The sequence below is a fragment of the Scyliorhinus torazame genome, chromosome 1, assembly GCF_047496885.1.
Source record: "Scyliorhinus torazame isolate Kashiwa2021f chromosome 1, sScyTor2.1, whole genome shotgun sequence".
NCBI classification, from domain to species: Eukaryota; Metazoa; Chordata; class Chondrichthyes; order Carcharhiniformes; family Scyliorhinidae; genus Scyliorhinus; species Scyliorhinus torazame.
The window spans coordinates 32,916,963-32,942,664 of record NC_092707.1 but is presented as its reverse complement, the minus strand read 5'-3'; the positions used below and the strand labels follow the sequence as shown (position 1 = coordinate 32,942,664).

At 53.8% G+C, this 25,702-nt stretch overlaps 1 protein-coding gene and 1 long non-coding RNA gene across 4 annotated transcripts in view; one reads left to right on the top strand and one right to left on the bottom strand.

Moving 5' to 3' along the window:
* The window catches only part of LOC140395609 (acyl-CoA dehydrogenase family member 10-like), a 117,399-nt gene extending 95,392 nt beyond the window's left edge, over positions 1-22,007 (bottom strand). For 2 of the 3 annotated variants that reach the window (XM_072483623.1, XM_072483793.1), the window contains exons 1-3: positions 21,860-22,007; positions 11,101-11,310; positions 1,258-1,406 (exon numbers count right to left, since the gene is read on the bottom strand). In XM_072483623.1, the coding sequence (XP_072339724.1) occupies positions 1,258-1,406; positions 11,101-11,296 (345 nt within the window). In that variant the 5' untranslated portion in view covers positions 11,297-11,310; positions 21,860-22,007. The remainder of the gene's footprint in view (positions 1-1,257; positions 1,407-11,100; positions 11,311-21,859) is intronic. The other variant, XM_072483709.1, reaches the window with a different exon arrangement.
* An 83-nt stretch (positions 22,008-22,090) lies between these two features.
* LOC140429368 (uncharacterized) overlaps positions 22,091-25,702 on the top strand; it is a 28,402-nt gene continuing 24,790 nt past the window's right edge. Inside the window, exon 1 of the long non-coding RNA XR_011949061.1 lies at positions 22,091-22,198. This is a non-coding gene — a long non-coding RNA (uncharacterized lncRNA). The remainder of the gene's footprint in view (positions 22,199-25,702) is intronic.

The following is a 25,702-nucleotide window of genomic DNA, read 5'->3' as shown; positions in this document are numbered from 1 at the left end:
GAACAACAATAAAAACAAAAGGAGAAGAAGTGGGCTAGCAACAATAACAATGTGTTCAGACTGTGGTCAGGCCATCCAAAGCAGTAAAGGGAAAAAGAGCGAAGAAACAGACCTACCCGGGCCACATCACCAGATGACTCACCAGTGAAGAAGAGAACAAGAAGCCCATCCCCCGACCCCTGTGCACCACAGAGACAAGGAAACAAAACGCAGCCCCACTCCCTCGAAGAGGGACATCCCGAGCCCCTCGGGATAACAGGATAACAGCCACAGCACCGGGCCCGTCCCAGCCCTGCACCAACTGACACACAAAACTATACCACCAGGGCCTCTAGCACACCCCAAGAAAAAACCAGCACCCCAGTCGCGCCCATACCTTTTTGACCCCATCCAGAGCAATGCACCATAGAATCATGGAATCTCTACAGTTCAAAAGGAGGCCATTCGGCCCAGCGAGTCAGGAAAGAGCACCCTACCTAGGCAAACACCACCACCCTACCCCCGTAACCCAGAAACCTCACCTAACCTTTTTGGACACCAAAGGCAATTTAGCATGGCCAATCCACCTAACCTGCACATCTTTGAACTGTGGGAGGAAATCAGATGACCAACTGCTCAGTCAAAGAGATAGGTATGAAGGAGCCTCTTAAAGTAGAAGAGCAGATTTGAGAGGTGTAAGGAGGGAAATCCAGAGCTGAGGGGCCAAGGGATAGTCATCAACGGTGGAGCAATTCAAATCAGAATGTCCATGAGGGCAAAATTGGAGGAGCACAGATATCTTGGACGGGTTCAAAGCTGGAGGAGGTTACAGAGATAAGGAGGGGCGAGGCAATGGGGGGGATTTAAAAATAAGAATACAAATTGTTAAATCATGATCATGCTTGACAAGGAGACAATGTATATCAGTTAGCCATGGGGCGTATTAGGAAAGTTGACTGTTTTTAACTGTTCCCTAATGCAGAGCACTAAATTTGATTGAAGTACAGTTACCCCAGCTGGGATCAGCATGCTGAGCACCACACAGAAAAATGAAACCATTGCTCCGTTTGATTACTGCTCCATGAGCCACTTCATGCTTTAAGTCATTGGTCATTTAATTAATAAACCATATAAAACAAGTCTCCTGAAGGGAACTAGAAAACCATGGCGAGTGCCTCAAAGCAGTCAATATCCTCGGGAGGAGGGATGAAAATTGATGGGGAAAAGGGAAAATCGTTAGTTAAACATGAGACGTCAGACTCAATGTATAATACTTACTGCAGCCTCCACTTCTTTGCTACATACTTCTGTAAATTCTTCAAATGTCAACTCCCCCAGCATGCAACGCTCCCAGGCAACACGTTTTTCTCCTGTTAATATGGTTTTCCAGATCCATCCGGGTTGAAGACAATTCTTCAGCTCCCATTCTATTGAATACAAAGTGCACAGGTCACAGATTGTAGAATATTGGATTTGGAGGAGCAATAAATCTTGTCGAAAATGCTTTCTAGTTACTTTGAATGAAACAGAACTAAAAAAGTAGCGATTGCAGAAATGACTATATTTCGTCATCTCCGGTGTGGTAACGGGCAGCACGGTAGCATAGCGATTAGTGCAGTTGCTTCACAGCTCCAGGGTCCCAGGCTCGGTTCCCAGCTTGGGTCAAGATCTGTGTGGAGTTTACACTTTCTCCCCGTGTCTGCGTGGGCGAATCATAGAATTTACAGTGCTGAAGGAGGCCATTCAGCTCAACGAGTCTGCACCAGCCCTTGGAAAGAGCACCCCACCCAAGTCCACACCTCCACCCCATCCCCGTAACCCAGCAACACCACTTAACCTTTTTTTGGCCACTAAGGGCGATTTAGCATGGCCAATCCACCTAACCCGCACAATCTTTGGACTGTGGGAGGAAACCGGAGCACCTGGAGGAAACCCACGCACACACGGGGAAAACGTGCAGACTCCGTACAGACAATGACCCAAGCCAGGAATCGAACCTGGGACCCTGGAGCTGTGAAGCCACTGTGCTAACCACTATGCTACCGTGCTGCCCACGCGTTTCCTCCCACAGTCCAAAGACGTGAAGGTTAGGTGGATTGGCCATGATAAATTGCCCTTAGTGTCCAAAAAGGTTAAGCGAGGTTACTGGGTTACGGGGATAGGGTGGAGGTGTGGGCTTTCCAAGAGCCGGTGCAGTCTCGATGGGCCAAATGGCCTCTTTCTGCACTGTAAATTCTATGATTCTATGAAATACTTTACTGACAGGTATTCCCTTCCCCCAAGCCTACAATGCTCCTGGTTCGTCGCTACTAACATTGAAACTCTCCAGTAAGAAACGTGGAAAAACAGCCAAGGAATGAGTCTGACCGCTTTGGTCCATGCCAAGAATGTTTGGCATCAAATCATTTCTGCATTAACTATTGTAGCCGGTAAAAAATGGCTAACTCCCGATTAGAATGGCCAAACCCCGATTTAAAATGGCAAACGGAAGAGGCTGATGGGAAAATCAGCCAACAGGACTCAAACAGACAGCTGCAGGTAAAACAGTGTATTCGCCTATGGGGAGGCCAGACAGAATTGATACCTGCAGCCATCTACATAACAACACACCAGCCATCTGAATACAAATTAGCAATCCCCGGGAACAATACGCTACAAATTAGACACACAAAGCCAACCAGACTTTTCGGCGCCAGCAGGAGCTTACACAAAGAGAGGTGAATGACCACCTCGAAACCGCCCATCGATCAAGGAATCACTCCAGCATTGGAGAATATCGAACCAAGTGATTGGGACCAAGTCCAATCACTTGGAACCAGATACAAGGTCCACCCCGAGAGGCGGGAAGCCACTGGGGACTATAAGAATAGGGGCCAAGTTCAAATCGACCCTTCTACACCCTTCTTCTCCTCTCCGCACCCTTTGAGACCCTTCTGCTGACCCTCTACAACAGCCGCAAGAAACAGTAAGTCTTACTCCAACGCTCGCTACGAGATAGGCACTCCTGGCTATCGACCTGTACCAGCTTTGAATCCCGCAGGCTCAGAACCCATACGAAAGGCCATTCGTTTCCCTGACCTGGTGGGCCATTTCCAAAGTTAAGTATTGGCCTGTTAGTTGTAGGAAGTAGAATTAATGTATAAGTATTGATTGCTGTATATAATAAATGTGCGTTGATTTAACTCTTACTAAGCGGTGTGTTGGATTATTGATCATTACTCGGACTTGAACCACGTGGCGGTATCAGAAAGATACCTGGCGACTCAAGAGCAAAGGTGATAGAACAAGAGCAATTAAAATAAGGCTAAAACGAGCAACACTATGATACAGCCGAGATAAGGAATGCAGAACTGTAGATACAACCATTTGTCCCATCCTTCCATCGGCGAGCTGATTCTAGGACATATATAAATGCAAACTTGAGCTCTGTTCTATCCAACTACATGCTCATTATTATATATTTGAAAAGCCCTGCAATTATTCAATCGCAGGTTGCACCACAGCCATGCCTAATGCTCAGAAGATTGCAAATGTTATTTTAATCTATCTTAATTCGTCCATAAGTCCAAAGGTGTGCAGGTTAGGTGGATTGGCCATGCTGAATTGCCCCTTTGTGTCCAAGGATGTGCAGGTTGGGTGGAGTTGCGGGGATGGGGTGAGGGAGGGGGGCGTGGATGGGGTGAGGAGGTGTGGATGGGGTGAGGAGGTGTGGATGGGGTGAGGAGGTGTGGATGGGGTGAGGTGGTGTGGATGGGGTGAGGAGGTGTGGATGGGGCGAGGGGGTGGCAATGGGGTGTGGATGGGGCGAGGGGGTGTGGATGGGGCGAGGGGGTGGCGAGGGGGTGTGGATGGGGCGAGGGGCTGTGGATGGGGCGGGGGGCTGTGGATGGGGCGGGGGGCTGTGGATGGGGCGGGGGGCTGTGGATGGGGCGGGGGGCTGTGGATGGGGCGGGGGGCTGTGGATGGGGCGGGGGGCTGTGGATGGGGCGGGGGGCTGTGGATGGGGCGGGGGGCTGTGGATGGGGCGGGGGGCTGTGGATGGGGCGGGGGGCTGTGGATGGGGCGGGGGGCTGTGGATGGGGCGGGGGGCTGTGGATGGGGCGGGGGGCTGTGGATGGGGCGGGGGGCTGTGGATGGGGCGGGGGGCTGTGGATGGGGCGGGGGGCTGTGGATGGGGCGGGGGGCTGTGGATGGGGCGGGGGGCTGTGGATGGGGCGGGGGGCTGTGGATGGGGCGGGGGGCTGTGGATGGGGCGGGGGGCTGTGGATGGGGCGGGGGGCTGTGGATGGGGCGGGGGGCTGTGGATGGGGCGGGGGGCTGTGGATGGGGCGGGGGGCTGTGGATGGGGCGGGGGGCTGTGGATGGGGCGGGGGGCTGTGGATGGGGCGGGGGGCTGTGGATGGGGCGGGGGGCTGTGGATGGGGCGGGGGGCTGTGGATGGGGCGGGGGGCTGTGGATGGGGCGGGGGGCTGTGGATGGGGCGGGGGGCTGTGGATGGGGCGGGGGGCTGTGGATGGGGCGGGGGGCTGTGGATGGGGCGGGGGGCTGTGGATGGGGCGGGGGGCTGTGGATGGGGCGGGGGGCTGTGGATGGGGCGGGGGGCTGTGGATGGGGCGGGGGGCTGTGGATGGGGCGGGGGGCTGTGGATGGGGCGGGGGGCTGTGGATGGGGCGGGGGGCTGTGGATGGGGCGGGGGGCTGTGGATGGGGCGGGGGGCTGTGGATGGGGCGGGGGGCTGTGGATGGGGCGGGGGGCTGTGGATGGGGCGGGGGGCTGTGGATGGGGCGGGGGGCTGTGGATGGGGCGGGGGGCTGTGGATGGGGCGGGGGGCTGTGGATGGGGCGGGGGGCTGTGGATGGGGCGGGGGGCTGTGGATGGGGCGGGGGGCTGTGGATGGGGCGGGGGGCTGTGGATGGGGCGGGGGGCTGTGGATGGGGCGGGGGGCTGTGGATGGGGCGGGGGGCTGTGGATGGGGCGGGGGGCTGTGGATGGGGCGGGGGGCTGTGGATGGGGCGGGGGGCTGTGGATGGGGCGGGGGGCTGTGGATGGGGCGGGGGGCTGTGGATGGGGCGGGGGGCTGTGGATGGGGCGGGGGGCTGTGGATGGGGCGGGGGGCTGTGGATGGGGCGGGGGGCTGTGGATGGGGCGGGGGGCTGTGGATGGGGCGGGGGGCTGTGGATGGGGCGGGGGGCTGTGGATGGGGCGGGGGGCTGTGGATGGGGCGGGGGGCTGTGGATGGGGCGGGGGGCTGTGGATGGGGCGGGGGGCTGTGGATGGGGCGGGGGGCTGTGGATGGGGCGGGGGGCTGTGGATGGGGCGGGGGGCTGTGGATGGGGCGGGGGGCTGTGGATGGGGCGGGGGGCTGTGGATGGGGCGGGGGGCTGTGGATGGGGCGGGGGGCTGTGGATGGGGCGGGGGGCTGTGGATGGGGCGGGGGGCTGTGGATGGGGCGGGGGGCTGTGGATGGGGCGGGGGGCTGTGGATGGGGCGGGGGGCTGTGGATGGGGCGGGGGGCTGTGGATGGGGCGGGGGGCTGTGGATGGGGCGGGGGGCTGTGGATGGGGCGGGGGGCTGTGGATGGGGCGGGGGGCTGTGGATGGGGCGGGGGGCTGTGGATGGGGCGGGGGGCTGTGGATGGGGCGGGGGGCTGTGGATGGGGCGGGGGGCTGTGGATGGGGCGGGGGGCTGTGGATGGGGCGGGGGGCTGTGGATGGGGCGGGGGGCTGTGGATGGGGCGGGGGGCTGTGGATGGGGCGGGGGGCTGTGGATGGGGCGGGGGGCTGTGGATGGGGCGGGGGGCTGTGGATGGGGCGGGGGGCTGTGGATGGGGCGGGGGGCTGTGGATGGGGCGGGGGGCTGTGGATGGGGCGGGGGGCTGTGGATGGGGCGGGGGGCTGTGGATGGGGCGGGGGGCTGTGGATGGGGCGGGGGGCTGTGGATGGGGCGGGGGGCTGTGGATGGGGCGGGGGGCTGTGGATGGGGCGGGGGGCTGTGGATGGGGCGGGGGGCTGTGGATGGGGCGGGGGGCTGTGGATGGGGCGGGGGGCTGTGGATGGGGCGGGGGGCTGTGGATGGGGCGGGGGGCTGTGGATGGGGCGGGGGGCTGTGGATGGGGCGGGGGGCTGTGGATGGGGCGGGGGGCTGTGGATGGGGCGGGGGGCTGTGGATGGGGCGGGGGGCTGTGGATGGGGCGGGGGGCTGTGGATGGGGCGGGGGGCTGTGGATGGGGCGGGGGGCTGTGGATGGGGCGGGGGGCTGTGGATGGGGCGGGGGGCTGTGGATGGGGCGGGGGGCTGTGGATGGGGCGGGGGGCTGTGGATGGGGCGGGGGGCTGTGGATGGGGCGGGGGGCTGTGGATGGGGCGGGGGGCTGTGGATGGGGCGGGGGGCTGTGGATGGGGCGGGGGGCTGTGGATGGGGCGGGGGGCTGTGGATGGGGCGGGGGGCTGTGGATGGGGCGGGGGGCTGTGGATGGGGCGGGGGGCTGTGGATGGGGCGGGGGGCTGTGGATGGGGCGGGGGGCTGTGGATGGGGCGGGGGGCTGTGGATGGGGCGGGGGGCTGTGGATGGGGCGGGGGGCTGTGGATGGGGCGGGGGGCTGTGGATGGGGCGGGGGGCTGTGGATGGGGCGGGGGGCTGTGGATGGGGCGGGGGGCTGTGGATGGGGCGGGGGGCTGTGGATGGGGCGAGGGGCTGTGGATGGGGCGAGGGGCTGTGGATGGGGCGAGGGGCTGTGGATGGGGCGAGGGGCTGTGGATGGGGCGAGGGGCTGTGGATGGGGCGAGGGGCTGTGGATGGGGCGAGGGGCTGTGGATGGGGCGAGGGGCTGTGGATGGGGCGAGGGGCTGTGGATGGGGCGAGGGGCTGTGGATGGGGCGAGGGGCTGTGGATGGGGCGAGGGGCTGTGGATGGGGCGAGGGGCTGTGGATGGGGCGAGGGGCTGTGGATGGGGCGAGGGGCTGTGGATGGGGCGAGGGGCTGTGGATGGGGCGAGGGGCTGTGGATGGGGCGAGGGGCTGTGGATGGGGCGAGGGGCTGTGGATGGGGCGAGGGGCTGTGGATGGGGCGAGGGGCTGTGGATGGGGCGAGGGGCTGTGGATGGGGCGAGGGGCTGTGGATGGGGCGAGGGGCTGTGGATGGGGCGAGGGGCTGTGGATGGGGCGAGGGGCTGTGGATGGGGCGAGGGGCTGTGGATGGGGCGAGGGGCTGTGGATGGGGCGAGGGGCTGTGGATGGGGCGAGGGGCTGTGGATGGGGCGAGGGGCTGTGGATGGGGCGAGGGGCTGTGGATGGGGCGAGGGGCTGTGGATGGGGCGAGGGGCTGTGGATGGGGCGAGGGGCTGTGGATGGGGCGAGGGGCTGTGGATGGGGCGAGGGGCTGTGGATGGGGCGAGGGGCTGTGGATGGGGCGAGGGGCTGTGGATGGGGCGAGGGGCTGTGGATGGGGCGAGGGGCTGTGGATGGGGCGAGGGGCTGTGGATGGGGCGAGGGGCTGTGGATGGGGCGAGGGGCTGTGGATGGGGCGAGGGGCTGTGGATGGGGCGAGGGGCTGTGGATGGGGCGAGGGGCTGTGGATGGGGCGAGGGGCTGTGGATGGGGCGAGGGGCTGTGGATGGGGCGAGGGGCTGTGGATGGGGCGAGGGGCTGTGGATGGGGCGAGGGGCTGTGGATGGAGCGAGGGGCTGTGGATGGGGCGAGGGGCTGTGGATGGGGCGAGGGGCTGTGGATGGGGCGAGGGGCTGTGGATGGGGCGAGGGGCTGTGGATGGGGCGAGGGGCTGTGGATGGGGCGAGGGGCTGTGGATGGGGCGAGGGGCTGTGGATGGGGCGAGGGGCTGTGGATGGGGCGAGGGGCTGTGGATGGGGCGAGGGGCTGTGGATGGGGCGAGGGGCTGTGGATGGGGCGAGGGGCTGTGGATGGGGCGAGGGGCTGTGGATGGGGCGAGGGGCTGTGGATGGGGCGAGGGGCTGTGGATGGGGCGAGGGGCTGTGGATGGGGCGAGGGGCTGTGGATGGGGCGAGGGGCTGTGGATGGGGCGAGGGGCTGTGGATGGGGCGAGGGGCTGTGGATGGGGCGAGGGGCTGTGGATGGGGCGAGGGGCTGTGGATGGGGCGAGGGGCTGTGGATGGGGCGAGGGGCTGTGGATGGGGCGAGGGGCTGTGGATGGGGCGAGGGGCTGTGGATGGGGCGAGGGGCTGTGGATGGGGCGAGGGGCTGTGGATGGGGCGAGGGGCTGTGGATGGGGCGAGGGGCTGTGGATGGGGCGAGGGGCTGTGGATGGGGCGAGGGGCTGTGGATGGGGCGAGGGGCTGTGGATGGGGCGAGGGGCTGTGGATGGGGCGAGGGGCTGTGGATGGGGCGAGGGGGTGTGGATGGGGCGAGGGGGTGTGGATGGGGCGAGGGGGTGTGGATGGGGCGAGGGGGTGTGGATGGGGCGAGGGGGTGTGGATGGGGCGAGGGGGTGTGGATGGGGCGAGGGGGTGGGCCTGGGTGGGGTGGGGATGGGGCGAGGGGGTGTGGTTGGGGCGAGGAGGTGTGAATGGGGTGAGGGAGTGGGCCTGGGTGGGGTGCTCTTTCAGAGGGTCGGTGCATGCTCCATGGGATGAGTGGGCCCCTTCTGCACTGTAGAGGTTCTATGGTTCTACATAAAAAGACATTAAATAAACCCCCATTCCACCCTCCAATTGTTTTCTTAAATTAGTCCATGATTTTTAATCCACTACTCCAGGGTTTTTCAAACTGAGGGTCGCGACCCGCAGGTGTGTGTTGGGAGGGTCGTGGAGCGATCGATTGTGGCGTTTTCGATCGCGGGAAGACCCCAACGGCCGCGACCATCTTTTAAGAATGCCCGCCGTGGGCAATCCCCGATTGGTTGCACCGTTTGAGGGGCGGGGCGAGACTGGGCTGTGTGCTGGTCACTGTGTGCGCATGGGGGGGGGGGGGGCTGGTCCTGAACGCTTGCCGGCTCATCCGCTGTAACCGATCTGCTGCATGCGACCTGCAGCTCCGTGGTCAAGCTGTTCAACGGCCGGTACACATCCGCTTGCACTCCCATGACGCGAAGTACTGGTCGGGAGGTGGTCAGCAGTCAGTGTTGGGGTGGATGCAGCTGCTAGACAGTGAGAGGGAAGCCAGGCCAGGTTTGTCAGCAAGGAATACTGGTCAAACGAGGCCAGTCAATAAGGCTGACCCATGTCAACACTGGAAGAAACCTCCACAGTTATCACTTGGTGTCGCCACTCTCTGGAAACCAGGAAGTCAGTGCTTTGGGTGAGAATGGGGAAGGAGATTACTTGGATGTTTGGATAGTGCAATGCAGTGGAACCAATAAGAAATATTGTGTGTGTTTGACAAGTTACTTCATCTGGTCTAAAGTCATACTTTGTAAAGTAAATTGTACTTTTTTCCATACTTGTTTAAATTTCTAAAGAAATGGGAATATATATAAAACAAAGTTTGTGTGTAAATTTAAGGATGCGCATGCTCAATTGAAATTGTTTTAATTTTCAGCAGTAAAAAGTCATAAACTTGGAAAAACCAGGTATTGGAAATAAAGTTTCAAAGTTAAAAAAAAGAATGCCGGCTGAAATCAGTCTTTAAATATGCCAGAGGCAGCAGCAGAGATACGGTCACACGCGTGGTAAGTACACTGACGCCACGCACCCTGTACGTCCGTGCGGATTCCTCCATTTTCTAGCTGCCAGCCAGCAAGCAACGGACCGTGTGAAGAACTGAAGATGGATCATTTTGTAACAGGGAAGAAAGGGCCAGGGACTCAAACAGGCTAGGATCTCACAATTTAATCTGCTGGAGAGAGCTTCTCAAGAGAGTCCATGACAGGACAAAGCGGTGCTGGTGCGAGCTGTATCCAGAGCGCCAGGGCCTCTGGTGAACAAACAATTAAGAAGAAACTGAAATCTGGAACAAAGATGCTTTCTTGAGATTTGGCTTTCATTGTGTCAATGCAAATCAGGATGCAAAGTCCCTTTGTGCTATATGCAGGGAAGTACTGGCAAGTGAAAGTTTAAAACCCTAAAATCTTCAAAGGCGTTTGATGACTAAGCATGGCGGGTTAGAGGACAAACCTCTTGATTTTTTTCAACGGATACAGTGGGAACTTAATCATCAGCTGAAGTCCTTAGCAGAAATGTAACAGTGAATGATGAAGCAAGAGAGATGGTGAGGACCAAGCAGTTTCACCCATTGCATTGAAGGTAAGCGAAAATGGTGTGCCGCAAAGGTTGGCCGGCGTGGGTCCCGAAAGTCTACCGGTTGTTAAAAGTGGGTCCTGGGGAAAAAAGTTCGAAAAACACTGCACTACTCTAGCTGAAAGACATTCCAAATATTAATCTCTCTGTGTGTAAAAGTATTTATTTTTATTTTGTTAAAATTTACCTTTCACAAATTTGAACCTGATTCCTTACCCTACTTAGTTTAAATTAAAGCACTATTCAATATTTGCCTTTATCTGAGGCCTCGATAAGATCTCATCTCAGATATTTCTCTTCAAATAGAAAAGTCCAGGTTTCTCCAAACTTTCTCCAGAGCGCCAGTATTAAGTGTTCCTGAGTCACCATCCTGATTCCAGGACATGCCCCCAGTGTTTCTCAGTGAACAAAGCAGTATCTTTACCAACATCCCACTTCCAGCAGAGATTATTGGATAATATTCAAACAAAGAAATTTTTCCCTTCTTTAGTTTATGGGCCCCAACCATTATGCCAGCTGGGATCAGTGACTTCAGGCGTGGTCCCTGCGATCTTCATGGTGGGTACTGAATCATGAGGGAGCAGTAATCAATCCTGTGTGCCTGCTTGCAGATAAAACATGCTACTCCATCAAACTTAAAGTTCCCTTCCAAAGGATCTAATGAAAAAATAAATTAAAATCCTGCATAATTGCGGCATGGAGTCGCAGTGGTTAGCACTGCTGTCTCACGGCGCCGAGGACCCGGTTCGATCCCGGCCCCGGGGTCACTGTCCGTGTGGAGTTTGTACATTCTCCCCGTGTCTGCGTGGGTCTCACCCCCACCGACCCGTGGATTGGCCACGCTAAATTGCCCCTTAATTTGAATTAAAAATTGGGTACTTTAAATTTAAAAACAAATCCTGCACAATTACTCACCGGCAGCTGATGTGGCTGGAGAAGGGATCAGAACTCCACCCATGTCAAAAATTACAGCCTTGTACTTCTGAGCTTTGGAGTGTTTCCATCGAGATGAGAACCACACTGAGACACGTGGATGTCTGCACTGGGTTGCAACGCTCCGTGCTTTGACCGAGAAATACTGCGGAGCACGGATGATTCCGGAGATAGACATGCTGCCAGGAGCTGCTGCGGAAAGAAACAGTGACGATAAAAATAGCGCCGCAAAACAAGCCGCAACAAATATTTCTGAATGGCCAGTCTGAGAATGCTGAAGTTTCTACAGTTGGAACACTGGATTAGAATACTGTAGGCCATACGTGTTAAAATAAGGAAAAGAAAAGTAAGCAGAAGGAGGTTGGCATGGAACTGAAAGGGACAAAGGCTTAAAGGTGCCTTTGGTGTTCTCATTCCTGTATCTGGAACAGCAAATAACAGAAGCTATAATTCCACTTAAACCCTGACCTCATCCAGCTTTGACCTCAGCAAAAGGTGACAGCTGTACTCAGTATGAATGACAACATATCACTACTTTCAGGAAACCAATAACCAAAGTCTAAAGTAGTGGCAAGAAAAGCAATCCCAAACCAGCCTTGTTCCCTGACAATCTAATAATAATAATAATCACTTATTGTCACAAGTAGGCTTCAATGAAGTTACTGTGAAAAGCCCCCAGTCGCCACATTCCGGCGCCTGTTCAGGGAGGCTGGTACGGGAATTGAACCCACGCTGCTGCCTTGTTCTGCATTACAAGCCAGCTGTTATATCTGATTTCCTTAAGTAGATTCTAGCCTGTACCTCACTCCCAGGTGGTTTCTGTTAGTTATAAATTATCTGACTCACTCAATTCCAACCCATAATCAGCTCTTGTATCACCTCTCCTCACACCTTCATATTATAATTATGCTTGATGTTTATTCAATTAGAGTTGACATCTAGTGTGATATAGTAAACACAGCTGCCCTGATAGAATCAGATATAAATTGTGTGGAGTTTGCACGACCTCCCCATGTCTGCGATGGTTCCCTCCGGGTGCTCCAGCTTCCTCCCATAGTCCAAAGATGCGCAGGTTAGATGGTTTGGCCATGATCAATACGAGTGTTATGGGGAGTGGGCCTGGGTGGAGAGCTCCTTCGGAGGGTCAGTGCAGACTCGATGGGCCGAATGGCCTCCTTCTGCACTGTAGGGATTCTATGGAAATAGCTCAATCAAATATAAATATTACTATGATCCAATTACCAGATATTCTGTGGATTTAAAAAATATTAAATATACTAAACACCCATCCATCACCACCCACACGGTACAGACGAAAAGAAACACACTCACACATTAATTGTAATTGTTTTGTGGTCCGAGGCAACTTAGATTTGATACATTTTAAGCTCTGCGTATTTCACTAAACTGATGAGGAGACTGCGCTTGCTGAATACCCTCTTTACACATTGTAGTGCTTTGGTCCCTACACCATTAGAGAGTGTTCCAGTTTTATAATTACATTTATACCTGTCAGGCTTTACCCAGTTACAATATCAAGGGATATGGAACAAGTCAGGTAGATAAAGTTGTGACACAGATCAGCAATGACCTGAATGGTAAAATGGGCACAATGGGCCCCCGCCCCCCTGAAACGCCCCCGCCCCCCTGAAACACCCCCGCCGCCCGGAAACGCCCCCGCCCCTCTGAAACACCCCCGCCCCTCTGAAACACCCCCGCCTCCCTGAACATAAGAACTAGAAGCAGGAGTTCAACCTCAGCGCCCACTCCAAACCTCCTGCTCCAAGATCAGTCCCAGTTCCTCGTCCACTTTGCCTTCATTCCCTCAACTGAGCACGTCTCCTTCCCCATTATACGCTGGTATATACCTGGCATGTTGGTGACCTCCAAGCCCGAGCATAAGAAGATAAGAACTAGAAGCAGGAGTAGGCCATCTGGCCCCTCGAGCCTGCTCCACCATTCATTGAGATCATGGCTGATCTTTTGTGGACTCAGCTCCACTTTCCGGTCCAAACACCATAACCCTTAATCCTTCAAAAAACTATCTATCGTTATCTTAAAAACATTTAATGAAGGAGCCTCTACTGCTTCACTGGGCAAGGAATTCCATAGATTCACAACCCTTTGGGTGAAGAAGTTCCTCCTAAACTCAGTCCTAAATCTACCTCCCTTATTTTGAGGCTATGCCCCCTAGTTCTGCTTTCACCCGCCAGTGGAAACAACCTGCCCGCATATATCCTATCTATTCCCTTCATAATTTTATATGTTTCTATAAGATCCCCCCCTCATCCTTCTAAATTCCAACAAGTACAGTCCCGGTCTACTCAACCTCTCCTCGTAATCCAACCCCTTCAGCTCTGGGATTAACCTAGTGAATCTCCTCTGCACACCCTCCAGTGCCAGTACGTTCTTTCTCAAGTAAGGAGACCAAAACTGAACACAATACTCCAGGTGTGGCCTCACTAACACCTTATACAATTGCAGCATAACCTCCCTAGTCTTAAACACCATCCCTCTAGCAATGAAGGACAAAATTTCATTTGCCTTCTTAATCACCTGTTGCACCTGTAAACCAACTTTTTGCGACTCATGCACTAGCACACCCAGGTCTCTCTGCACAGCTGCATGTTTTAATATTTTATCATTTAAATAATAATCCCTTTTGCTGTTATTCCTACCAAAATGGATAACCTCACATTTGTCAACATTGTATTCCATCTGCCAGACCCTAGCCCATTCACTTAGCCTATCCAAATCCCTCTGCAGACTTCCAGTATCCTCTGCACTTTTTGCTTTACCACTTATCTTAGTGTCATCTGCAAACTTGGACACATTGCCCTTGGTCCCCAACTCCAAATCATCGATGTAAATTGTGAACAGTTGTGGGCCCAACACTGATCCCTGAGGGACACCACTAGCTACTGATTGCCAACAAGAGAAACACCCATTAATCCCCACTCTTTGCTTTCTATTAATTAACCAATCCTCTATCCATGCTACTACTTTCCCCTTAATGCCATGCATCTTTATCTTATGCAGCAACCTTTTGCGTGGCACCTTGTCAAAGTCTTTCTGGAAATCCAGATATACCACATCCATTGGCTCCCCGTTATCTACCATGCTGGTAATGTCCTCAAAAAATTCCAGTAAATTAGTTAGGCACGACCTGCCCTTTATGAACCCATGCTGCGTCTGCCCAATGGGACAATTTCCATCCAGATGCCTCGCTATTTCTTCCTTGATGATAGATTCCAGCATCTTCCCTACTACCGAAGTTAAGCTCACTGGCCTATAATTACCCGCTTTCTGCCTACCTCCTTTTTTAAACAGTGGTGTCATGTTTGCTAATTTCCAATCCACCAGAACCACCCCAGAGTCTAGTGAATTTTGGTCAATTATCATTAATGCATTGGCAATTTCCCTAGCCATCTCTTTTAGCACTCTGGGATGCATTCCATCAGGGCCAGGAGACTGGTCTACCTTTAGCCCCATTAGCTTGCCCATCACTACCTCCTTGGTGATAACAATCCTCTCAAGGTCCTCACCTGTCATAGCCTCATTTCCATCAGTCATTGGCATGTTATTTGTGTCTTCCACTGTGAAGACCGACCCAAAAAACCTGTTCAGTTCCTCAGCCATTTCCTCATCTCCCATTATTAAATCTCCCTTCTCATCCTCTAAAGGACCAATATTTACCTTAGCCACTCTTTTTTCTTTTATATATTTGTAGAAACTTTTACTACCTGTTTTTATATTCTGAGCAAGTTTACTCTCATAATCTATCTTACTCTTCTTTATAGCTTTTTTAGTAGCTTTCAGTTGCCTCCTAAAGATTTCCCAGTTCTCTAGTCTCCCACTAATCTTTGCTACTTTGTATGCTTTTTCCTTCAATTTGATACTCTCCCTTATTTCCTTAGATATCCACGGTCGATTTTACCTCTTTCTACCGTCCTTCATTTTTGTTGGTATAAACCTTTGCTGAGCACTGTGAAAAATCGCTTGGAAGGTTCTCCACTGTTCCTCAACTGTTTCACCATAAAGTCTTTGCTCCCAGTCTACCTTAGCTAGTTCTTCTCTCATCCCATTGTAATCTCCTTTGTTTAAGCACAAAACACTAGTGCTTGATTTTACCTTATCACCCTCCATCTGTATTTTAAATTCCACCATATTGTGATCGCTCCTTCCGAGAGGATCCCTGACTATGAGATCCTGAATCAATCCTGTCTCATTACACAGGACCAGATCTAGAACCGCCTCAACTGTTTCACCATAAAGTCTTTGCTCCCAGTCTACCTTAGCTAGTTCTTCTCTCATCCCATTGTAATCTCCTTTGTTTAAGCACAAAACACTAGTGCTTGATTTTACCTTATCACCCTCCATCTGTATTTTAAATTCCACCATATTGTGATCGCTCCTTCCGAGAGGATCACTGACTATGAGATCCTGAATCAATCCTGTCTCATTACACAGGACCAGATCTAGAACCGCTTGTTCCCTCGTAGGTTCCATTACATACTGTTCTAGGAAACTATCGCGGATACATTCTATAAACTCCTCCTCAAGGCTGCCTTGACCGACCTGGTTAAACCAATCGACATGTAGATTAAAATTCCCCATGATAACTGCTGTACCATTTATACATGCATCAGTTATTTCTTTGTTTATTGCCTGCCCCACCATAATGTTACTATTTGGTGGCCTATAGTCTACTCCTATCAGTGACTTTTTCGCCTTACTATTCCTGATTTCCACCCAAATGGATTCAACCTTACCCCCCATAGCACCGATGTCATCCCTTACTGTTGCCCGGATGTCATCCTTAAATAATAGAGCTACACCACCTCCCTTACCATCCACTCTGTCCTTCCAAATAGTTTGATACCCTCGGATATTTAACTCCCAGTCGTGATCATCCTTTAACCATGTTTAATTTAGAAGGAGCTGCCTTACTGATTTGATTCAATTCCCACCTAGATTCAAATTCCCAAACTCACTCCGTCTCACTCTCACTGGGAGAACTCACTGAAACCCCCCAGCCTCTCTGAAAACCCCCCCGCCTGCCGTCAACACCCCCAGCCTGCCGTCAACACCCCCGCCTGCCGTCAACAACCCCGCCTGCCGTCAACACCCCCCCGCCTGCCGTCAACACCCCCCCGCCTGCCGTCAACACCCCCCGCCTGCCGTCAACACCCCCCCGCCTGCCGTCAACACCCCCCCGCCTGCCGTCAACACCCCCCCGCCTGCCGTCAACACCCCCAGCCTGCCGTCAACAACCCCGCCTGCCGTCAACAACCCCGCCTGCCGTCAACAACCCCGCCTGCCGTCAACACCCCCCGCCTGCCGTCAACACCCCCCGCCTGCCGTCAACACCCCCCGCCTGCCGTCAACACCCCCCCGCCTGCCGTCAACACCCCCCGCCTGCCGTCAACACCCCCCGCCTGCCGTCAACACCCCCCGCCTGCCGTCAACCCCCCCCCGCCTGCCGTCAACACCCCCCGCCTGCCGTCAACACCCACCCGCCTGCCGTCAACACCCACCCGCCTGCCGTCAACACCCACCCGCCTGCCGTCAACACACCCGCCTGCCATCAACACCCCTGCCTGCCGTCAACACCCCCCGCCTGCCGTCAACACCCACCCGCCTGCCGTCAACACCCCCCCGCCTGCCGTCAACACACCCGCCTGCCGTCATCACCCCCGCCCGCCCGACATAGATCGGAGTATTTCCGATTATATAGGGGAACAAGACAGGGATGCCCGCTGTCTCCATTGTTGTTTGCGCTGGCAATTGAACCTCTGGCCATGGCGCTGAGAGACTCCAGGAAATGGAGAGGGGTGACTAGAGGGGGAGAAGAACACCGAGTCTCGTTATACTCAGATGACCTATTGTTATACGTGTCGGACCCAGCGGGGGGGATGATAGAGGTTATGCGAATCTTGAGGAGGTTCGGGGAATTTTCGGGGTATAGGTTAAACATGGGGAAGAGTGAATTATATGTGATACATCCAGGGGACCAGAGTAGAGAGATAGAAGGCTTACCGCTAAGGAAAGTGGAAAGAAACTTCCGATACTTGGGGATTCAGATCGCTAGGAGCTGGGGAACCTTGCACAGACTTAATCTGACACGGCTGGTAGAACAAATGGAGGAGGACTTTAAGAGGTGGGACATGCAGCCTTTATCGCTGGCGGGCAGGGTGCAAGCAATTAAGATGATGGTCCTCCCGAGGTTCTTATTTGTATTTCAATGTCTCCCTATTTTAATCACCAGGACCTTTTTTAATAAAATAGATAGGAGCATTACGAGCTTTGTGTGGGCAGGGAAAGTTCCGAGAGTAAGGAGGGGGTTCCTTCAGCGCAGTAGGGACAGAGGAGGACTGGCACTACCGAACTTGGGAGATTATTATTGGGCCGCCAATGTGGCAATGATACGTAGATGGATGATGGAGGGTGAGGGAGCGGCGTGGAAAAGACTGGAGAGAAGGTCCTGTAAAGGGACGAGTCTAGAGGCGCTGGTGACGGCGCCGCTACCATTCTCACCGAAAAAGTACACCACAAACCCTGTGGTGGCGGCAACACTGAACATATGGGGACAGTGGAGGCGACAGAGAGGGGTGCGGGGAGCCCTGGTGGGGTCCCCTATCAGGAACAACCATAGGTTCGCCCCAGGAAGAATGGATGGAGGATTTCAGAGCTGGTACCAGTTGGGAATTAGGAAGGTGGGAGATTTATTCATAGATGGGACTTTTGCGAGCTTGGGAGCACTGGAGGAAAGGTATAAGTTACCCCGGGGGAATTTCTTGAGATATTTGCAGGTGAGGGCGTTTACTAGACAACAGGTGAGGGAATTTCCGCGGCTCCCGACACAGGGGATACAGGACAGGGTGCTTTCAGGGGTGTGGGTCGGAGAGGGCAAGGTGTCAGAGATTTATAGAGAGATGAGGGAAGAGGGGGAGGAGTCGGTGGGCGAACTAAAAAGAAAGTGGGAAGAAGAATTAGGGGAGGAGATAGAGGAGGGTATGTGGGCTGATACCCTAAGCAGGGTAAATTCCTCTTCCTCATGCGCCAGGCTTAGCCTGATTCAATTTAAGGTGCTACATAGAGCACACATAACGGGGGCAAGATTGAGCAGGTTCTTTGGAGTGGAGGACAAATGTGGGAGGTGTGGCAGGAGCCCGGCAAACCACACACATATGTTTTGGGCGTGCCCGGCACTGGAAGGGTATTGGAAGGGAGTGACGGGAGTGATTTCGCAGGTGGTGAAGGCCCGGGTCAAACCAGGCTGGGGGTTAGCTCTATTTGGAGTTGCGGAAGAGCCGGGAGTGCAGGAGGCGAAAGAGGCCGATGTCGTGGCCTTTGCGTCCCACGTAGCACGGCGCAGGATCCTACTCATGTGGAAGGAGGCGAAACCCCCCCGGACTGGAGGCCTGGGTAAACGATATGGCGGGGTTTATTAAACTGGAGCAGATAAAGTTTGCCCTGAGAGGATCGGCTCAAGGGTTCACCAGGCGGTGGCAGCCATTTCTCGACTACCTAAGGGAACGTTAGAGGGAAGACAGATGACCAGCAGCAGCAACCCAGGGGGGGGGGGGGGGGGGGGAGAGATAGAGGGGGGTGGGGGGGGGGGGGGAGAGAGGAGGCTTAGTTGAGTATAGGTCAATAGAGTACGAGGTTTTGTCACTTGTATATTATTATTATTGTTAAAAAGTTAAAAAATTTCTGTTTTGTTATTGTTATCGTTTCGCTTGTTTTGTAAGCGGGAAAAATGTTGCTCAGGGGAAAAAAATTTCAATAAAATATATATTTTTAAAAAAACACCCCCGCCTGCCGTCAACACCCCCCCGCCTGCCGTCAACACCCCCCCGCCTGCCGTCAACACCCCCCCGCCTGCCGTCAACACCCCCCCCGCCTGCCGTCAACACCCCCCCCCGCCTGCCGTCAACACACCCCGCCTGCCGTCAACACCCGCCCGCCTGCCTGAAACACCCCCGCCTCTGAAACACTCCCGCCTCTGAAACACTCCCGCCTCTGAAACACTCCCGCCTCTGAAACACTCCCGCCTCTGAAACACTCCCGCCTCTGAAACACTCCCAGCATCAACACTCAAAATACCAACACACACAGCACCCGATCAACAGGCACCAACACTGAAAACACCAACACCCACAACAGCCTGATCACATTATATTCGGCACTTGTAACAGAACCTGTCTCTCACGGACTTATCTCTTCAGCAATCAGCAAAAATGTACCCCATGAAGCTACCCCATCCCCAACAGGTTTGATTTGCTGCCTGCCCATCATCTTTAAGCATATGAAAAAAATGAAAATCGCTTATTGTCACATGTAGGCTTCAAATGAAGTTACTGTGAAAAGCCCCTAGTCGCCACATTCCGGCGCCTGTTCGGGGAGGCTGGTACGGGAATTGAACCCGCACTGCTGGCCTTGTTCTGCTTTACTATCCAGCTGTTTAGCCCACTGTGTTAAACCAGCCCCTAACAGAGCCCCATAAGGAAGGATGTTGCCACAGCACATCTCGTTGGTTGGAAATAAAGCCTTTAAAATATCTTGCCTTCACACTATCTTTCATTTCCAAGTGCTTTATAGCCACTGGAGTAATTTTTGAAGTGTACTCATTGTCTTGCAGCATAGCATTACGAGTAAATGCAACTCTCTCTACATTTAACTAGGGTTATCACCTGCTTCATTCTTGATCACAAGTGTGATTCGTAACATTTGTTCATATTGTCAGTTCTGCATTTCAACTAACAGCTCCTCAGAATACCACTTCCTTCTGCCAATTCACAAATAACTGTGCACTGCTGCCTCTCTTTTGTCACCAGCTTGCATTACTGCAGCACAATGGGATGCGGGTGTCGTTAATTAGGCCAGCATTTATTGCCCACCCCTAATTGTCTTCGAGAAGATGGTGGTAAGCTGCTTTCTTGAACCGCTGCAGTACATAGAATTTACAGTGCAGAAGGCCATTCGGCCCATTGAGTCCACACCGGCCCTCAGAAAGAGTACCCTATCTAAACCAGCATCTACACCCTTTCCCCGTAACCCCACCTAACCTTTTTTGGACACTAAAGGCAATTTAGCATGGCCAATCCACCTAACCTGCACATCTTTGGACAGTGGGAGGAAACCGGAGCACCCGGTGGAAACCCATGCAGACACGGGGAGAACGTGCAGACTCCGTAAGCCGGGAATCAAACCTGGGACCCTGGAGCTGTGAAGCAACTGTGCTAACCACTGTGCTACCGCTGGTACACCCACAGTGCTACCGTTGGTACACCCACAGTGCGGTTAGGAAGGGAGTTTTAGAGTTTTGATCTTGCAACAGTGATGTAATTCCAAGTCAGGATGGCGTGTGGCTTGGAGGGCAACTTGTAGGTGGTGGTGTTCCAATGCATCTACCATTATCCTTCCAGCTGGTAACGGTTGCATGTTTGATTGGTGCTGTCAAAGGAGCCTTTATGAGTTGCTGCAGTGCATTTTATATATATATCACAGACTGCTGCCATGGTGTGTCAGTGGTGAAGGGACTGATTGTTTAAGCTTTGTCCTACATGGTTGCAAGCTTCTCGAGTTGCACCCATCAAGGCAAGTGGAAGTAATCCATGACACTCCTGATGTGTGCCTTTTAGATGGTGGACTTTAGGGAGTCAGATGAGTTACTTAACATAGACATAGAATTTACAGTGCAGAAGGAAGCCATTCGGCACATCGAGACTGCACCGGCTCTTGGAAAGAGCACCCTACCCAAGGTCAACACCTCCACCCGATCCCCATAACCCAGTAACCCCACCCAACACTAAGGGCAATTTTGGACACTAAGGACAATTTATCATGGCCAATCCACCTAACCTGCACATCTTTGGACTTCTCTCAGCATTCCCACCCTCTGACCTTCTCTTATAGTTACAGTACCTAGGGTCGCTTTGCCCATCCACTCCCGCCCAGTTATTTTCAAAGAAAATTTCCAAGACGTAAACCAAACACCAAGTAGCATGATTTTTTAAAATAATAAACAGAAGTCAGTCTAGTTTTTCACTTGTGCAGCATCAATGCACGTAATGGAAACCAGAGGCAGTGATTTAGTCAATCCCTGGCAAAGAGGAAATGGTTCCAAAGGGCAATTGGAATTGGAGTGTAAAGGCAGCACTCCATCTCTCGCCCTGCAATGTTAGATCGGGTCATCTCTCTACACAGACCTAACCTGGCCCAACATTTCCTATTTTTACATTGAACAGAATCTGTGGTTTGAACAACACAAGAACTCAAACTTATAAAATATAATTTATTTTGATGCGCTGATTATTTAAGAAAATCAATGTAACGCGATGTGTGTAAATAAATGGAAACCTTTCTCGCTGTTTGCCAATGCTGGATTTAACACTGGAGAGACTTTCGCTGGTCCCTGGGCTGGAACTTCTCAAGTCTCTAACTGAACCTCCTGTTCCTTTATTTCCAGCCAGGTGCGCTGAAGCAAGATGGTTTATAATAATAACCATGATGTGGAGATGCCGGCGTTGGACTGGGGTGAGCACAGTAAGAAGTCTTACAACACAAAGTCCAACAGGTTTGTTTCAAACACTAGCTTTCGGAGCGCTGCTCCTTCCTCAGGTGAATGACATCGAAACAAAGCTGTTGGACTTTAACCTGGTGTTGTAAGACTTCTTACTATAATAATAAAGTAATGTTATCTTCACATGGGGCGCCCCTCAATGTTTAAACCCACCTTTCTGCTCAAGTCGGAACTCGTCGCCTCCACCGACCAAGGAAAACTCAGGCCGGCCCGTCAACCGGCTTCATCGCTCCGCGACAGCTCTCCCCCCGGCACGCTGACATCATCACTCCGCGACAGCACTCCCCCCAGCGGGGCCGGGAACGCTGACGTCATCTCCGCGCGACGGCATCTCCGCGCGACGGCATCACTCCGCCGGCATGCTGACATCATCATTCCGCGGCAGTCTCCACCGGCTCGATGACATCGTCTCTCCGCCGGACCGTTGACATCACCATTACGCGACGAAGCCCTGCCTCGCCATCTTGGTGAAGGAAGATCTAAAGACCAGAGGTAGAGTTTCGTTTTGGAATTGGTTTATCAATAAGCTCAAGTCATTTCAGCCACGATCTTATTAAATGGTGGAATATGATCGAGTGGCTGAATGGCCTACTCTTTCATATAACCTGCAGGGCTATCGCCCAAGAGCTGGAAAGTGAGATTAAGCTGGATAACCATGAGACCATAAGACATAGGAGCGGAAGTAAGGCCATTCGGCCCATCAAGTCCACTCCACCATTCAATCATGGCTGATTTCAACTCCATTTACCCGCTCTCTCCATAGCCCTTAATTCCTCGAGAAATCAAGAATTTATCAACTTCTGTCTTAAAGACACTCAACGTCCTGGCCTCCACCGCCCTCTGTGGCAATGAATTCCACAGACCCACCACTCTCTGGCTGAAGACATTTCTCCTCATCTCTGTTCTAAAGTGACTCCCTTTTATTCTAAGGCTGTGCCCCCGGGTCCTAGTCTCCCCTGCTAATGGAAACAACTTCCCTACATCCACCCACGCCATTCATTATCTTGTAAGTTTCTATTAGATCTCCCCTCAACCTCCTAAACTCCAATGAATATGATCCCAGGATCCTCAGACGTTCATCGTATGTTAGGCCTACCATTCCTGGGATCATCCGTGTGACTCTCCGCTGGACCCGCTCCAGTGCCAGTATGTCCTTCCTGAGGTGTGGGGCCCAAAATTGCTCACAGTATTCTAAATGGGGCCTAACTAATGCTTTATAAAGCTTCAGAAGTACATCCCTGCTTTTATATTCCAAGCCTCTTGAGATGAATGACAACATTGCATTTGCTTTCGTAATTACGGACTCAACCTGCAAGTTTACCTTTAGAGAATCCTGGACTAGGACTCCCAAGTCCCTTTGCACTTCAGCATTATGAATTTTGTCACCGTTTAGAAAATAGTCCATGCCTCTATTCTTTTTTCCAAAGTGCAAGACCTCGCACTTGCCCACGTTCAATTTCATCAGCCATTTCTTGGACCACTCTCCTAAACTGTCTAAATCTTTCTGCAGCCTCCCCACCTCCTCCATACTACCTGCCCCTCCACCTATCTTTGTATCATCGGCAAACTTAGCCAGAATGCCCCCAGTCCCGTCATCTAGATCGTTAATATATAAAGAGAACAGCTGTGGCCCCAACACTGAACCCTGCGGGACACAACTCGTCACCGGTTGCCATTCCGAAAAAGAACCTTTTATCCCAACTCTCTGCCTTCTGCCTGACAGCCAATCGTCAATCCATGTTAGTATCTTGCCTCGAATACCATGGGCCCTTATTTTACTCAGCAGTCTCCCGTGAGGCACCTTATCAAAGGCCTTTTGGAAGTCAAGATAGATAACATCCATTGGCTCTCCTTGGTCTAACCTATTTGTTATCTCTTCAAAGAACTCTAACAGGTTTGTCAGGCACGACCTCTCCTTACAAAAACTAACGTTTTTGACTAGCAAAGACACTGAGCCAAATGGCCTCCTTCAGTGTCATAAATGTTCTATGTCTCTGTGATAAACCACGTTATTACATTATATGTATTGTATTATCATAGATTATCATAGAATTTACAGTGCAGAAGGAGGCCATTCGGCCCATCGAGTCTGCACCAGTTCTTGGAACGAGCACCCTACCCAAGGTCAACACCTCCACCCTATCCCCATAACCCAGTAACCCCACCCAACACTAAGGGCAATTTTGGACACTAAGGGCAATTTATCATGGCCAATCCACCTGACCTGCACATCTTTGGACTGATGGGAGGAAACCGGAGCACCCGGAGGAAACCCACGCAGACACGGGGAGGATGTGCAGACTCCGCACAGACAGTGACCCAAGCCGGAATCGAACCTGGGACCCTGGAGCTGTGAAGCAATTGTGGTATCCACAATGCTACCGTGCTGCCTTGTATTGTGTATGCCCGGGCTTGTCCAGGTTGGCTCCGCCTGTGGCTCCTCCCCTCGGGCTTATGTATAAAGGTGGCAAGTCTCTGCCTCCAACCCAGTTCTGGACCAGAGGCCAGGAGGCTTGCTGTTTAGTGTATTAAAGCCTCAGTTACGTTCATCACTCGTCATATGTTATTGATGGTGTATCAATTTAATACACTAAATTCCTGAAGATGAACTCATCACTCAAGCCTGATCGCTTGGAGCTGGACCCAAGGCAGCCGACCCTACAGAAACGTTTGAACACTGGCTAAGCTGCTTCGAGGCGTACGTCGCATCCTTCAACGAAGACCTCACAGACCTCCAAAAGAAGCAGGTCCTCCACGCACGGGTGAGCCCAAGAGTCCTTCCCGTCATCAGGGACGTCCCCTCGTACGCGGAAGCATTAACGCTGCTAAAAGGACAATACGTGAAATCCATTAACCAGGTATATGCTGGCACCTCCTCGCCACAAGACGGCAACGCCCTGGGGAATCACTCACAGAATTCCTGCGTGCCTTGCGCATGTTCTGCCGGAACTGTGACTGCCGGGCGATATCGGTTACCCAGCACGCGGAGCTGCTGATCCGGGACGCTTATGTCGCGGGCATGAACTCTAACTATATCCACCAGTGATTACTAGAAGGGGGGACACTCGGCCTCCCAGAGACAGACAACTCTCCAAATCGCTGGAGGTGGCCTCCCAGAACATGGGGGCCTACACCTCCGACCGCGCCGCACCCTCGTGGGCGCAACCATCAACCGACCTGAGTACCCAAGATTCCCCTTCGCCATCCCCAGCTCTGACATGACATCTGCCTCCATTATCAAGGCCCTGCACAGTCTTTTCACCCTGTTCGGGTTCCCCGCCTACATCCACAGTGATCGGGGCTCCTCCTTTATGAGCAACGAGTTGCGTCAGTTCCTGCTCAGCAAAGGCATCGCCTCCAGCAGGACGACCAGCTATAACCCCCGGGGAAACAGCCAGGTGGAGAGGGAGAACGCGATGGTCTGGAAGGCCGTCCTTCTGGCCCTACGGTCGAAAAGTCTCCCAGTCTCCCGCTGGCAGGAGGTCCTCCCTGATGCGCTCTACTCCATCCGGTTGCTCCTATGTACAGCCACTAACGAGACTCCTCATGAATGTATCATTGCCTTCCCCAGGAAATCCACCTCCGGGGTCTCGTTTCCACCCTGGCTGACAGTCCCGGGGCCCGTCCTTCTCCGGAAGTATGCGAGGAGCCATAAAACCGACCCCCTCATCGAGAAGGTCCTGTTCCTCCATGCAAACGCCCAATATGCCTACGTGGCACACCCGGACGGGTTGCACAACATGGTCTCCCTTCAGGATTTGGCACCTGCAGGTTCCCTGGCGACCATCACCACCACTCCACACCCTACACCGTCTTCCCCCATCCCTGCCCACCTCCCTCACGAGCTGACACCCACAGGTCCACTGGCGACAAGCATCACCACCTCCACCCACACACCGCCTCCCCCCTTCGGCAACTCAACATCTGGGTGAAGAAGAAGAAAGCGTGCTCCCGGACGCGCAGGTCTCGACGCCTGCGCCCACACCACAGTCGGGA